Raw genomic sequence first — 14684 nt, forward strand, 5'->3', positions numbered from 1 at the left:
GAGTAGCCATGGATCTCAGTTTTCTGTAGAGAACCTGTAAAATTTAATAGCAAGGTCTTTTTGTTCTCTGGCATTTGAGAATCCCACTAGAAAAGAGTTGACTCCCTGATGGTACACGTCCAGTTTCCAGAACTCTTTATTTTACTTTCTCTTTCAATCCCTTCTCTTTCCATCAAATTCCCCTGTTTCGCTCAGCCTCTGTGGTATGCCCATTCTCTTTTAGAGAATAAAGTGCTGCCTGATTCAAGAATTACAAAATAAATCAATTAAGGTCTTAAGAAAAGAGAAGATTAAAATCTAAGGAATATGAATGTAGCTCAGTGATAAAGTGAAGGACATGGGTCCAGTCCCTAGCAGTAAAAAATAAGATGATAATTTTATACCAAATAAATAAATGGAAGAAAAGAAGCTTGAAGGAAAGGATAACTAAAGGGAAAGAAAATCTGTCCTTCCCCCACATAACCATGAATAACCATCCAAGAGATGGAAGATGTGTGACTCATGTAAAACGCATTGTGTTGTGGGAAAGGGATCTTCAGACAATAAAACTTTTCACATTAAAATTATGATGATATATTTAAGGAAAAGTTATCCGAAGTGTTAGATAATAGAGTTGAGGAAATAGGGGAAAAACCCCAAATACCTGGGCTGCTAGAGAAGTTGGTGGGGTCATGGGATGGTAGGGTAAGACATTTAATAGGAGTTCCAAGATCAAATAATAATGTTTTTATGAAAATCCTAGTACCTAGGACCTACTGAAAATACCGAGTACCAACTGAAGGACATGCAGTTCCCTATTTAAAGGGAGCACTAAGTGCTCATCCCATGATAGCATGCAGACCCACATTATTCTCATGAAAACCCCAGGGAGGGTACAGCTGAATGAGGCAAGCTAGTATAAATAGTGCAGTGTTGAATCGGTTGGTAGTTGGTAAAGCATAGACTATGACTTCTTCCTCTTTTGTGCCTGGTGGATATAGTTTAATGTGTCACTCTGAGGATTTCTTCTAGACTGAGTTTTGAGTTTTCAAGGGACTTTTTACTGGGTATGGAGTAGAAGGTTACTGCAACCTGACATCCCTTTTGTCAGATCATATTTAGGAACAGTTAATGTGACATTTGTTATTTAGGCCATGAATTGTGTTTATCACAAAGGGTTATAGTAGTCATTATTGCTTTGAATATTTATTGGATTATATTTCCTGATAATTAAGTCTGATCCCCCTTTCCTGTCTTCCATTCATGCTGTCTCCTTCTTTCTCTGTCCTTCCCTACTTTCTTTCCTATAGTTGATGTAGGTAACTTAAGATAAAAATACATAAAATAAATTGAAGACAACATATGAAAAGAAGCAAAGACTCATAGTGATTAAGACATTATATCTGAGGGGCTGGAAACATGGCTCAGTGGTTAAGCACATGTTCTCTGTTGCGGAGGACCTTAGTTTAGTTCCTAGCACCCTTGGCAGGTGACTGGCATCATCTATAACTTCAGCTCCAGGGGAATCCCATGTCCTCTTTTCTGGACTCCACAGTCACCTGCACTCAAATGCACGTGCCCACACAGACACATGTATACATGCAACTAAAATAAAGACTTCTAGAGAAACTTGGTTTCCAAGTGAAGGACTAGTTGGATGGCTAAGTGGGTAAAAGAACTTGTCACCCTCTGAGTGAGAATCCATGGAAACCATGGTTTAACGAGGAAACTCATTCATGAAAGCTGTCCTCTGACTTCCACACAGACTCTGTGGATTACATGTGCTGCCCCAGCAATAATAAATAAATTTTAAAATAAACTCCATGGGGGCGCAGAACTTCCCATTTTACCTTACACGTTTCTGTATTTTTTTTTTTTAATCCTTACCCTATTATTTCCTCCTTGTATAAATTTTTTTCATGTGAAAAAACCCAAGTTTCAGAACAGGGTAAGATCTTTTTTTTAATTCTCCTTTTGTCTATTGCATCTGGACTGCAGTTTCTCCTTCCTCCTCCCCGCACAGCATCCCCTCCGCTCCCACCCTCAATCCACTTCTCTTCCTTTCCCTTCAGAAAAGTACAGGCCTCCCTGGGACGTCAACCAAATACGGCATATAAGTTGTAATAAGACTAGGCTCGAGGAGGCAACCCAGCAGGCAGAAGAGGGTCCCCAAAGCAGGCCCAAGAGTCAGGGGCAGCCCTCTCCCTCTGCCAGGAGCCTCTCAAACAGGCTAAGACCTTTAGGACAACAGCATGGATGGTATCTTTTTGTCGAGAAAAAATCTGTTTCTGAAGGTGAATTGAACAGATTTAGGGAAACAATGGTTTCATGTTCCTGATTACTATTACTATTATTATTATTATTATTATTACCACCACCACCATTCTTAGATAGTAGCTTGTATAAATTCTTAGAATGTAATGCAGTTTTCAAAATGCATTCCTAGTCCCCAAACAGAAAACCGGAGTTAACTTACTTGTAGCTTTCTGTGTACTCCCATTTTCTCTTTATATACTTTGTTTCATATTCAAGACTCACAGTTGCAATTTTTATTAATCTTCTCTCCTTGACTTTAATAATGTTAGATAATGCCATTAATTTAGAGTAAAACACACCTATAGATTACAAGAAATAGATTAGTACTGTTTTAACAGGATTTATTGAGAGAAATACTCTGTAGTAAACTACAGAGAAGGTTTCATCCTTTGTTACTCAGAACTTCATGAAGAATAGGTATGGGCCAAGTCTGTTCCAGGTTTGGGGCTGATATTATCTCCTTTAGCATGGGTTTTGGGAGATTATTGGCCAGTTATCCACTTGTTATATATGAAAAATCATTACCATTACATAGTCCTGAAATGTTTTCTAGCCTGAAGCTCAAAGGGCACATAATTTTATCAGTGTAGATTTCCCTCCTTTACTATGGACACAATAATAGTTTTAGCAAAATTAAGAGTTAATTTTAATATTCAGTCCAGGTGTATTATAATGCAGTATGATTTTAAAAACATGTAGTATATAAAGGAGAAGTATAATGTCACCAAAAGTAAAAATAAATATATTCATTTGGAAGTGTGCTCTTCCAAACTATGTAAATAATACAAATAAATGTAGGCGAAGGTGGCCAGATGCTTCTGGGAAAGAGAAATGCAGGTCTTCACTTAGAGCTCATTGCGAGAGCCTGCACAGCATCCTGACTCATGATGTCTGGTTTGTGGCCTATGGAGTGGAATTAAATAACCTCTCTAGTTAATTTGATGGTTAGCCAGAGTTAAAAATTACCACTTTGTAGGTTAACTAACACCGACAAATTCACATTTCATTATTATCAGGATAATATTTGTATAATTATGCTTCTGGCTCCCCTTCAATATATCATTGCAGTTGAATGATTTAAAAATATTTTCCTGTTATGAAATAAAGATGTGCACCTTTTATAAATACTAATTTTGTTGTTTTAAAATAATGCTCTTCTGAGATAGTCAAGCCTGGCACATTGTGCTGGAATGGCCTTAACCATAAGGCTGTTCTTTCTAAGCCCAATGTTATTTACTTTTGATTAATAAGGAAAGTTAATGATTTTAGAAATGTTATAGATAACTGATTAGATTCATATTAAATTAGGGAGACTGGAATAATGTATCTGTGAGGATAATGCAGACGTGTCATCTTTTCTAAGCACTTCTCTGACTTGTCATGGATTGTGAAGTTTGGACTGATGTCTTGCCTTAGCTTAGCTTTCCCTCCGTTGTTGACAGTGCTTGGTATCTGGTTAGCTGGCTGCCCGCTTATTGCAAGATGTCACTGACTCAGGGTTGATCTGAATGTCAGATGTCGTTTTGCTGCTTCTGTCAGGAAATGTAGTTTGTTGTCCTGCTGCAGCACTGAGCCGTTATTGTGTTCTCCAGGAGCAGACTCTGAGTCCATATGTGTTATGAGAGTGCTCATTAGGCACTAACACCCACGGAAGGGAGTTGGAGGAGCGGGATTGGGTGGAAAAAGAAATCAGACAGTACAAGCCAAGGCTTCAGCCAGCACTCCTCGCAGTTCTACAGTTTGTGGCCTTCTGGGTCCTTGTTGACTGGTCAAAATGGTTTGGTCTTTGTCTTCCACATCAGTTATTCAGTACACATGTACTGTTCAAGAAAGGGATGAGGAGCTGGGAAGAGGCTGTCTGCTACTCTGAAGGAGATACATGTAGGAATAAAGACATCACACCCTACTCCATAAATAGGTACAAACACTGTGAGTAAAAAATGATTACAATGAAAATAGCTCCTCTCTCTTAAGCTTGCTCTGTGGTGGCAGCCATATCTAGTTTCTTTAAAGCTTTGTCCTTCTACTATTTATTCCTGTGTGTCTGGTATCATGACATCTACCTTCAGATATTTCAAGACTTAGGAACTTGAGAGCGTTTATAAGGACTCTTGGGGACTCTCCGAAGCCGGCTGAGGACGGGCTCTTGATGTAGCACTACTTTTCCTCAGGCCTGTCCTCACTGACCTGCCATTCTTTATCTTCTCTGTAGTCGCACATGGTGGAGACGTTGTAAATGCTTTTTTTGCTGAGCCAAAACTGCTCTGCTTGTGTAACTCCTCTGATTTCTACAGTTCTTTCCTAACACTTTGATTCCCGTTTCCTTCATTCATAGGTACAAACACTCGATAATCACATTTCAATAGTCACGTAAATCAGATGATGCATTGTGATAGTTTACTCACTTTCTCCAACCTAATACACAACTATCATTTCCTTTTCCTTTCTCTGCATTGCTTAGTGTATATTTGTTTTCCATCTTATAAAATTATGGTGGCAACTTTATCTTTTTTCCTTTTATTGAAAATAGATTTTTTTCTCACATTATATATCCTGATTATGGTTTCTCCTCCCTCTATTCCTCCTAGTTTCTCCCCATCTCCCCTCCCATCTGGATCTATTCCCTTTCAGTTTCTCCTTAGAAAACAGTCTTTTAAGGGATAATAATAAAATAAAATGCAATAAGATAAAACAAAACCTAACACATTGGAATTGGACAAAACAAACAGAAGGAAAAGAGCCCAAGAGAAGGAACTTGAAACAGACCCACTGTTCACACACTCAGGAATCCAATGAAGACACTGAACTGGAAGTTGTAGTTCATATGCAGAGGACCCGTGCAGGTCCTGTGCATGCTGCCTCAGGTCCTGTAATTTCATATTAGCTTTGATCATGTTGATTTAGAGCAGTGGTTCTCAACCTTCCTAACACTGTGACCCTTTAATGCAGTTCCTCATGTCGTGGTGACCCACAACAAGAAAATTATTTTGTTGCTACTTCATAACTGTAATTTTGCTAGTGTTATTATTGCCCATTTAGGGCTGAGTGTTCCAAGGTCTCTCTCACCTTGTTCTGTCTTTTCTCACATTCACTTGTGAGTTGCCTGTTAACTGTTATAGCATTATTTTTTCTATTTTTTTTGTGTATGGGGGGCACGTAGGAAAGCATGTGTCTTGTCTACCCATGAAGATTTTTATTATAGAGACAAAGGGATGCAAAGATGAGAGATGAAGAGATTTCTGTTTTCTATGTGTATATAATATGTAGTATTACCTCTATTATTCATGTTGGAATTGTTTGATTGATTTTGTGGAATGTTTTATTTAATCACCTGTGGTGGTTTTAATCTCATCTTTCATTCTTCCCCTCGCATTTTAGTCAGAGTCTGCTCCTAAATATACATAAATATGCTTCTAAATATAATACAAGAAAATTATTTACTAATTTGAGATTAAAATATGAAGTGACTCTTTGTGATCATTTTGTCTTTTTTGTATTTTATTGATTAGTAGAGAAGTTTTGAACTAGAGTCCAGTTTCCAGTGCCTGATTTTTTTCCCCCCTGTTCCAGGGATAGACCCAGGGATCTCTGCCACTGATGCATAGTTTGAGACCAAAGCACTGAATTAAATTACTCATTTTTGTGTGTAGTTATTTTGAGCGCTGGGGGTGGGATCTTGGGCCCTGTGAGCTAAAAGTGCCCTGCTTGTGTAACTACCTCTAGTTTGTACATTTCTTTACTAACACATTTATTCTATTCCTTCCTTCCGTATGTAGCAAATACTAGACAATCCCATTTTAGGTATTCACGTAAATCAAATGGTGTTTCATGTCTGGAAGACAAAAGCTATACTACTGAGCCACAAACTCATCCTCTGAATGTGAATTGTAAAAATTCACTTAGACATATTTGTGAACCCTTTTGGGGTGAGTTAGAACCAGGAACAACCACGTGTGCGACTCGGTCCCTTCGTGTGAATGAGCTGTGCTTCCGTGATGCTCTCTTAGAGCTGAGGAGGTTTGTGGAACTTTGATGGAATGACATCAGCAGCAGTTTCTTCTTTTCCCTTCTGATGAGTTCCCATCATCTTGTCAAATGGCCTCGTACTCTGAGGTTAGAAGTCCACTATGTAAGAAAACTAGAACTTGTGGCTTATTTTTTTGAAAGAAAAATTAACACACAAAACTCATGAAGTAGACCTGACATCCCAGGCTGCAGACCTGCACCTCGTCTCCCTTGATGTCACATCCCTCTTCTCCTGAAGGAAGTTACGGTTTTATTATGGGAAGCCACTTATTTTAGAGCTTTATGTCAAGATGGTTAGGCTGATCTGCTCTTTATTCTGGAACTCTTTCTGGGGATAAAGAAGTAAAGGAGGCAGACAAAGAATGGAGGAAAATAGAAACAACGTATTTACTGAGAAATAGGGAAGTAATTTGTTAGGTTGTAATCGAAAGGAATATGTCAGTATTTTTAAAACAGGGCAGTTGAAAACTTTAATATATAAGCGATAGATCAATTAATGGCTACAAATAAATTAATAAAAGAAGTAATATAGTAATGTACAAGTATGAAGAAATATTTAACGTCACAAGTAATCAAAGAAATAAGTACTGTATTTTAATTATGAGATTGACAAAGGCAAAATGATTGATACTTCTATCATTGTCACAGAATGAGAAACCACGGACTCTTTCACTGTTGGCCAAGTTGTGACACCGTAATTTTTTTCTCCTGGAAATGATATGTTCATTTGTTTGTTTGTTTTCCTCAAAAGCTTGATGTATGTTTACCCATCTATTCTTATCCACATCACCTATGATTTTATCATAAGGAAGTAATCTGGAATGTGACTGGTTTACATTATGAGAACACTGACTACACTCTCTTCTTATGAAGATTGTTGTATAGGAGTATTGTCGCAGTCTTGTCTTTAGTAGGAAAACTGGAAGCCATAGACTTCTCCAGCATAGGGGTAGAAGGAAATTCTGGCAGATGCAGTGATAGAGTTATAGAAAATCACCAAGTAGTATTAAAATTGCTTCATTCAAAAAAGATGATTCTGTTCCATCCAGTTCCAGGCTTCGATTTTAGCCACTGAAAGGCAAGTGCTGTTTATTATCATCATAAGTAGCTTCTCAACTTCTGAGATATCTAATGGCAGGACATTCTTGAATTTATGAAATTACTAGCATAGCATCTGTTCTAAACAGCACTCAGTACTGGGTACCGCAGACTCCGTGGGGAGGAAGGTGGATATGCTGTGGGTCTTCATAGCTCTTTCTGTGTAGAAGGGAGATGACTGTTAACCAACCGGTGACACTGGGTTTAAAGTTGTAGTTGTGGTGGAGACCCTAAAGGTGCGTAGAGATTTATGAATCAAGAAGTTTCCTTTCTGAGATCCTAGAGAAGCCTTGTCTGTGATTATTCTTTTTCTCTTGTAGCCCAGGTTGGCCTTAAACTTCTGATTCTCCAGAGTGGTGAGATCACAGGCAGTTAGTTCTAAAACATCGTCTCTGTAAGTTGTGGCTTAGAGAAATCACAATGGGAATTATAAAATATTTATAATGAAGAGAAAACAAAAGTGCTCTATATCAGAACTTATGGGACACAGGTCCAGAAACTGCTGCAGTAAAAGAAAATCTCTAACCTTAAATGAAAATATTGGAAAAGTGTAACTCGAGCTCCTAAATGGTCTTTTAATAAAAAAAACCCAGTGCCAGATATTGGAGTAAATGCTGAAAGATCAGAGAGACAAAGGAACAAGCCGCCTCTTACCTCTAGGACTCCTCAGCCTGAAAAGCCTCTAGTTTCTGTCTCCTCAAGCTTTACGTATCTTTCTCTGCCCCGCCATCACTTCCTGGGATTAAAGGTGTGTGTGCTTCCCAAGAAAAGGCATGAGATCTCAAGTGCTGGGATTAAAGGCATGTGATTTCCAAGTGCTGGAATTAAAGGTGTGTGCCACCACTGCCTAACTCTGTTTTTCTACTAAACTGAGTTAATCGTATGTAGTCCAGGGTAGCTTTGAACTCACAGAGATCCAGATGTATCGCTGCCTCCCAAGTGCTAGAATTAAAGGTGTGTGCCACCACTGCCAGACCTCTGTGTTTAATCTAGTGGCTTGCTTGTTCTGTTCTCTGATCTTCAGCCAAAGATTATTATGGCACACAATATATCACCACAGAAAAAGGAATGAGGTGAAAAGTGAATTAAATCTCTTAACTCAGGAACCTTGGAAAGAAAGCAAAATTAGCTTGAATTACAGAGAAGAAAAAGGTAAAATGAAGTTAATTCAAATCAGTGAAAAATTACAGAAATAAGGGAAGAGCAATAGGCAGATATCATTATTTTAAAAAATCAATAAAGCTATAAACACCTCACTAAAAGTCACTAGTTTAGTCCCAAGAGACAGATATCTATTTGTATGATAATAATATAGAATGTGGAATCTGGAGGCAGACTGCCTGGCTGTAAACCCCGCAGTGGCCTTGGGTGTAAGCTCAAGGTGGCTGAGCTTTTTCTGTAGATAGGGTAAATGATTTGTACCCACCTGGGCAGCTGTGGAGAACTAGCAAGCACTTAGGGTACTACATGGGACGCAAAGCTCTAAGCAAGTTTTTAGTATTAATCATATAAAAAATGCAAGAGAATTTCAGCACTCTGGAGACTGCAGCAAGTGAATGGCCAGGAGTTCAATACTAGTCTGGGTGACATAGTGAGCTGAGGTTAGCCTAGGCTTCAGAATGAAGTCTTGCCTCAAAGTGTAAACCACCCAAACAACAATGGCAAAAATAACAAAGATACAAGAAAGCAATATTAGAAATGGAGCTACTATTACAGCATATAGATTTCAAAAGTCATCAGCTACATTCTAATTTGAGAAGTGGATAAAATATGTATTTTATTAGAAAAATCAAAACCACTATTGTATATACTGTAATATACATTTAGAAGAAACAAGTTATGTGGGTAAGCTAAAACTTTTTTTTTTTTTTTTTTTTTTTTTTGGTTTTTCAAGACAGGGTTTCTCTGTGTAGCTTTGCGCCTTTCCTGGATCTCGCTCTGTAGACCAGGCTGGCCTCGAACTCACAAAGATCCGCCTGCCTCTGCCTCCCGAGTGCTGGGATTAAAGGCGTGTGCCACCACCGCCCGGCAAGCTAAAACTATTTAATGAAATGAAATCTATAATGTAAATCCCCCCACAAGGTTCCACTATCATATCTGTAGGAGGCTCTTATTTTCCCTCCATTTTAAAAGTGAGACACACTGCCGGGCGGTGGTGGCGCACGCCATTAATCCCAGCACTCGGGTGGCAGAGGCAGGCGGATCTCTGTGAGTTCGAGGCCAGCCTGGACTACCAAGTGAGTCCCAGGAAAGGCGCAAAGCTACACAGAGAAACCCTGTGTTGAAAAACAAAAAAAAAAAAAAAAAAAAAAACAAAAAAAAAAAAAAAAAGTGAGACACACATGACAAAAGCGCAGACATTGGAGTGTTCAGTGACATGCCTGTGACCACTCTCTGAATAAAGAATGTCTTCATCCTCGAAAGTATCCTTTCCAGAATGAAAATTACCAGAGTACTCTTTATTTCCAGGAATTACTGAAATGATAAATGCTTTACAAAGTTTTAATATGAATCACAGCTAGGATGCAACCTATAAAACAGATATTTTTCTTAGAGTATTTTTTAAAAGCAGTTGAAATCTTTTCATGTAAAAAGACCATCTGATTATTTTCCAACTAAAACCTTAAATGTATTTATTTTTTCAGAGACATTAAACCTGACAATATATTGATGGATATGAATGGACACATTCGTTTAGCAGACTTTGGTTCTTGTCTGAAGCTGATGGAAGATGGAACGGTAAATGAACATGAATTATTCTCCCATAACGTCTCCCTTGCTATGTCTTCCTCCTCCGTTTAGAGAGACCCTCTGCCTACACTGTCTGCTGCCAGCCAGCCCTTTGTCTGTGCCCCACCTCCTCTCACAAAATCCTGGGCATCCGTGCTCATAGTAAGGCTTCTCAGAGTCACCTGACCTGCTCGTAATGGTGAGCTTGAGAAGGATGCTTTGAGAACCTTGTGGCTTCTTTATTAGCTAATACCTATTATACGTGAAACATCCCTAAGTTTTTAGAGTGATAAAGAATGTAAGTTTCATATAGAAAATGAAAACACAACTTCATCTTCATTTGTACTTTTTTCTAATGATGTACTTGTTCCGAGGGACAGTGTTCAGCAAATGAATTTTCTTTTTGGGTGAAGATTAGGTAGCATTAGTTTTATGTTCCCATTTGCTTGACTTTTGCTGACTATATCCTTAAGTTCTTGTTCAGTTAAAAGGTTATATTTTCAGATTTTTATTGCCTTTTATATGTGTATGTATGGTGTGTAGGTACACATATATATATGTGTGTGTGCTTGCATTTGGGTGTGTAAATGTGAGTGTATGTGGAGGTCAAAGAACAACTAGGTCCTCACTTTCCATCTTGTTTAAGACAGAGTCTCTTGTCCACCACTGTGTACAAGCTGCCTGGTCTATAGTTTCTGGGAATTTTCTTGCCTCTGCCTCCCATATTGCAGTAGAAGACTCGAATTATAGACATGCTGTACCATGTATGGCTTTTCATGGTGTCTTAGTGAGGGTTTCTGTTGCTGTGAAGAGACACTATGACCACAGAATCTCTTACAAAGGAAAAACATTTAATTGGGGTGGCTAGCTTACGTTTTCAGAGGTTCAGTCCATTATCATCATTGTGCAACATGGTGGCGTGCAGGCAGACATGGTGCTGGAGAAGGAGCCAAGTGCCCTACATCTTGACTTGCATCCAAAAGGAAGTGGTCTGTTTCACTGGGTGTGGTTGGAGCATATATGAGACCTCAAAGCCCACCTCCACAGTGACACACTTCCTCTAGCAAGACCACACCTACTCCAACAAGACCACACCTCCTAATAGTGCTACTCCTTTTGGGGACCATTTTTTGTTTTTCTAAACCACCACACATGGGTTCTGGAGATTCAAACTCAGTCCTCACACTTGTCTGGCAAGTGCTTTACCTGCTGAATTATCTCCCCAACCACATTACTTAAAAAATTTCTTTATTTTTCTTGTCTTTACAGAGGCCCGAATGTATATCACTTTAATGGCAGAATTTTTGGAAAACATTTAAGTATAATAAATTCCAAAGTCATGAATATGTCACCATTATTCTTGACTAGTTATTTGAGTCTGAAAAGTTATCCTTAGGTGATTTTGAAAATGCATTACGTGACTTAAGAATTTGGCCCCATTGAACAGAATAATTGGTACTGAATTATCCTCCCTACTATAATAATACTAATAAATATATAATATATTATAATATATAATATAATAAATATAATAATACCAAGCATAAAAACAGCTTTTATCAGACAGTGGCCAGCATTGGCTTGTTATAATTATTCCTAACAGAAATGAACTCTTGAAGTGTGCCAGACTCCTGATTGCTCAGCATTGGGATCATTCCTGACTTTCCTGACATGGTCAGTGTTAGAGCTTAGCATAACATTTCTTCAGACCTTGGGATCTGAAGTTGAGGTAGCTTTAGCTGCTGGGATCTGGAAGACTTGATATTGGCCCTGTGTAAAGGCAGGCCTAAAGTTCCCCAAATTCATCATAAAGGCTGGACCACCTGCACCCTGAATTGCAGAGTCATAGATGAGTGATAGCCATGGGACACAGAATAGCAGACCAGACTTAAGCAGTGCTGGAGGAGAACCAGCACCAGGAGTTTTGGCCATTAACTTTGTAACATTTTGTATCTACTTTAATGTTTGAATTTAGAGCCAAGCCCTGATAAAACTGGAGCTTGAAAGTGATCCTGCCAAATGGGGGTCTTATGTAACAAACAGCACACCCCTGCCCCACCTTTACTCATTTTAAATCTTGAACAATTGTATAGCACAGCCATTACCTGTTTCTTAGGCAGTTCAGAACTTGCTTTCTTCTCTTTGGCTTTGCAGATAGTTTTATACGGATTAATTTTCATTCTAGTTTTTAATGTTTGCATGTCTGTTTGGTTTTATGTTTTTCCTGTGTTTTATTGAGTTAATATGCCTTTGGTAGGACAGAGTAATGGGTATTGATCCTCCACCCAGAGCCTCTTGCATAGCTAGGCGAGCACTGTACTTCTCTGGTCCTAATCTGTCATTAGAGAACGAAGTCAGAAAGCCTGGGATCCCACCATAGTAGCATCTCCTGCCTGGTGGGAAGCGGCTGCCAACCGGAGAATAGCAAGTGTTGTCTAAGTGTGGGTGACTGAGAGCCCTGGGTACTGTTGGTAGGAGTGTAAAATGGTACAGCCAGTTCTTCCAGACACTATAAGGAAAATGATCATTTAATTTTCACCTGTCTAACTTGCTATAATTATATTTTCAACTTTTTAAAATTAAGAATTTTGATTTTAAAGTCTATATTTTCCTTCCCTTTTATAATATTTCCAAATAAGTTTTTTTTTTTTTTTTTTGAGGCAGGGTCTCACCATATAATGTCCTTGACTAGCCTGGAACTTGCTGTGTATATCAGACTGGCCACAAACTCCTAGAGATCCCTCTCAGGGCTAGTATTTAAGATGTGTGCCACCATGTCCAGTGCAACCAAGAACTTAATGTACAATAACTAATCAACGGTTAGTTTTCTTAGGCTTCTGTTTAGGAATTTAAAATTATTATCAGTGTTAATCAGAATGGGTTGTACTCTTCATGTCTAATTGTGAATTTTCAGTTCCATTATACATATATCTGTATATATATTGATTGCACAGATAAATATTAAAAAACAGTAAGAAAGCGAATTTAGTAGTATACTATAATCCTAGCACTTGGGAAGTTGAGGCAGGAAGATTGTGAGTTTGAGGCTAGCCTCAGATATATAGCAAGACCTTGTCTCTGACAACCAACCAGAACAAAATTAAACAATAATAATGTTGTAAAATATTCGTTTTATTGTTAATGACAATAATGATTCAGATAATATTGTTCCCTTAAATGCATTCAGCTATAGTAAAAGTTCATTAAGGTTATTAGTAATGAAAAGTATTAATATAGAGGCCATATAAAATCATTCTGTAAACTAGGAGACTAAATTTAGATAACAAAAATATTATAATACTATCTACTCAACTAACTGTTTTTAATTTAAAATCATTTTTCTAATATAGTATGTTAATAAAGATATGAACTTCTTCAGGTCCAGTCCTCAGTGGCAGTTGGAACTCCAGATTATATTTCTCCTGAAATCCTTCAAGCTATGGAAGATGGAAAAGGCAGATACGGACCTGAGTGTGATTGGTGGTCTTTGGGGGTCTGTATGTATGAGATGCTTTATGGAGAAACACCATTCTATGCTGAATCTCTGGTGGAGACATATGGAAAAATCATGAACCACAAAGTTAGTATGATTTTTTTATGTTTACAGTAAATACATATAGTAAGTTAAAGTAATGTGATATTAAAGATGTGAAAACAATGGAAAGTCATATTCTTTTGCTTAGTAGGGGAAAATCACAATCTGTGAAACAGTTTTAACTTTTCCCCATATTTTATTTAAAAGTGCTCCTAAATAGAAAAATTGGTCTCTATAGTTAACAGAGTTCAAAAGTAGTTTTTATTAATTTTTACTCTATATTATGTACAACATGACAAGCATGCATATAAAAATTATCAGCATTATTAGTAAGAAACAAAGTGTGAATAAAGATAAAATTGAGATTCTTTGGAGCCAACAAGATGACTCCGTGGATAGGGTGCTTGCTGTGCATGCCTGGTGGCCTGAGTTTAATCCCTGAAATGCATGGAAAGTTGGAAGGAGAGACGTGACTCCACAGAGTTGTCTTCCGACCTTCACATGGACAGCTTGGCACTCATGTGTACACACATACCCAACCATGGACACACACACAACAATCACAGTTTTGTTTTACTGAAATTCTTCTGTCAATCTGGCAAAGACAAATTGAAAAATTATATTCTGTGTTCTAATACAGCATCATGGATACTCCTCAGATTCTGTTGACAGGGTTGCAAATTGTAACTTACTGTCCCAAAGTTAACAGGTATACATCTTGAGCCTTAAAGTTGTGGTTAGATCTTTTGATGGAGCAAGGTTGGGTCTAGAAGTCTACCTGGTGGAAATATATAGAACAAAGATGTGTATTTAGCATGTTCTAGTGTTAATGGTCACAAAACACTGACTGCAGTCCAGATACACTGGAGGAACAAGATCAAAACAGACAGATCAGAAGAGAGTAAACTGTCCCCTTCCAGATGATTGTGAACAGTTGCATAAGTCCTCAGTATGAAACTGAGTGTCCCCAGAAGAATAGGGTAATCTGTACTTTTTCATT

At 38.1% G+C, this 14684-nt stretch overlaps 1 protein-coding gene across 21 annotated transcripts in view; it reads left to right on the forward strand.

Moving 5' to 3' along the window:
- Cdc42bpa (CDC42 binding protein kinase alpha) overlaps positions 1 to 14684 on the forward strand; it is a 211874-nt gene that overhangs the window by 96308 nt on the left and 100882 nt on the right. For all 21 annotated transcript variants that reach the window (XM_076548064.1, XM_076548060.1, XM_076548071.1 and 18 more), the window contains 2 exons: positions 10065 to 10158; positions 13529 to 13729. In XM_076548064.1, the coding sequence (XP_076404179.1) occupies positions 10065 to 10158; positions 13529 to 13729 (295 nt within the window). The remainder of the gene's footprint in view (positions 1 to 10064; positions 10159 to 13528; positions 13730 to 14684) is intronic.

Source organism: Peromyscus maniculatus, chromosome 11, assembly GCF_049852395.1.
Source record: "Peromyscus maniculatus bairdii isolate BWxNUB_F1_BW_parent chromosome 11, HU_Pman_BW_mat_3.1, whole genome shotgun sequence".
NCBI lineage: Eukaryota > Metazoa > Chordata > Mammalia > Rodentia > Cricetidae > Peromyscus > Peromyscus maniculatus.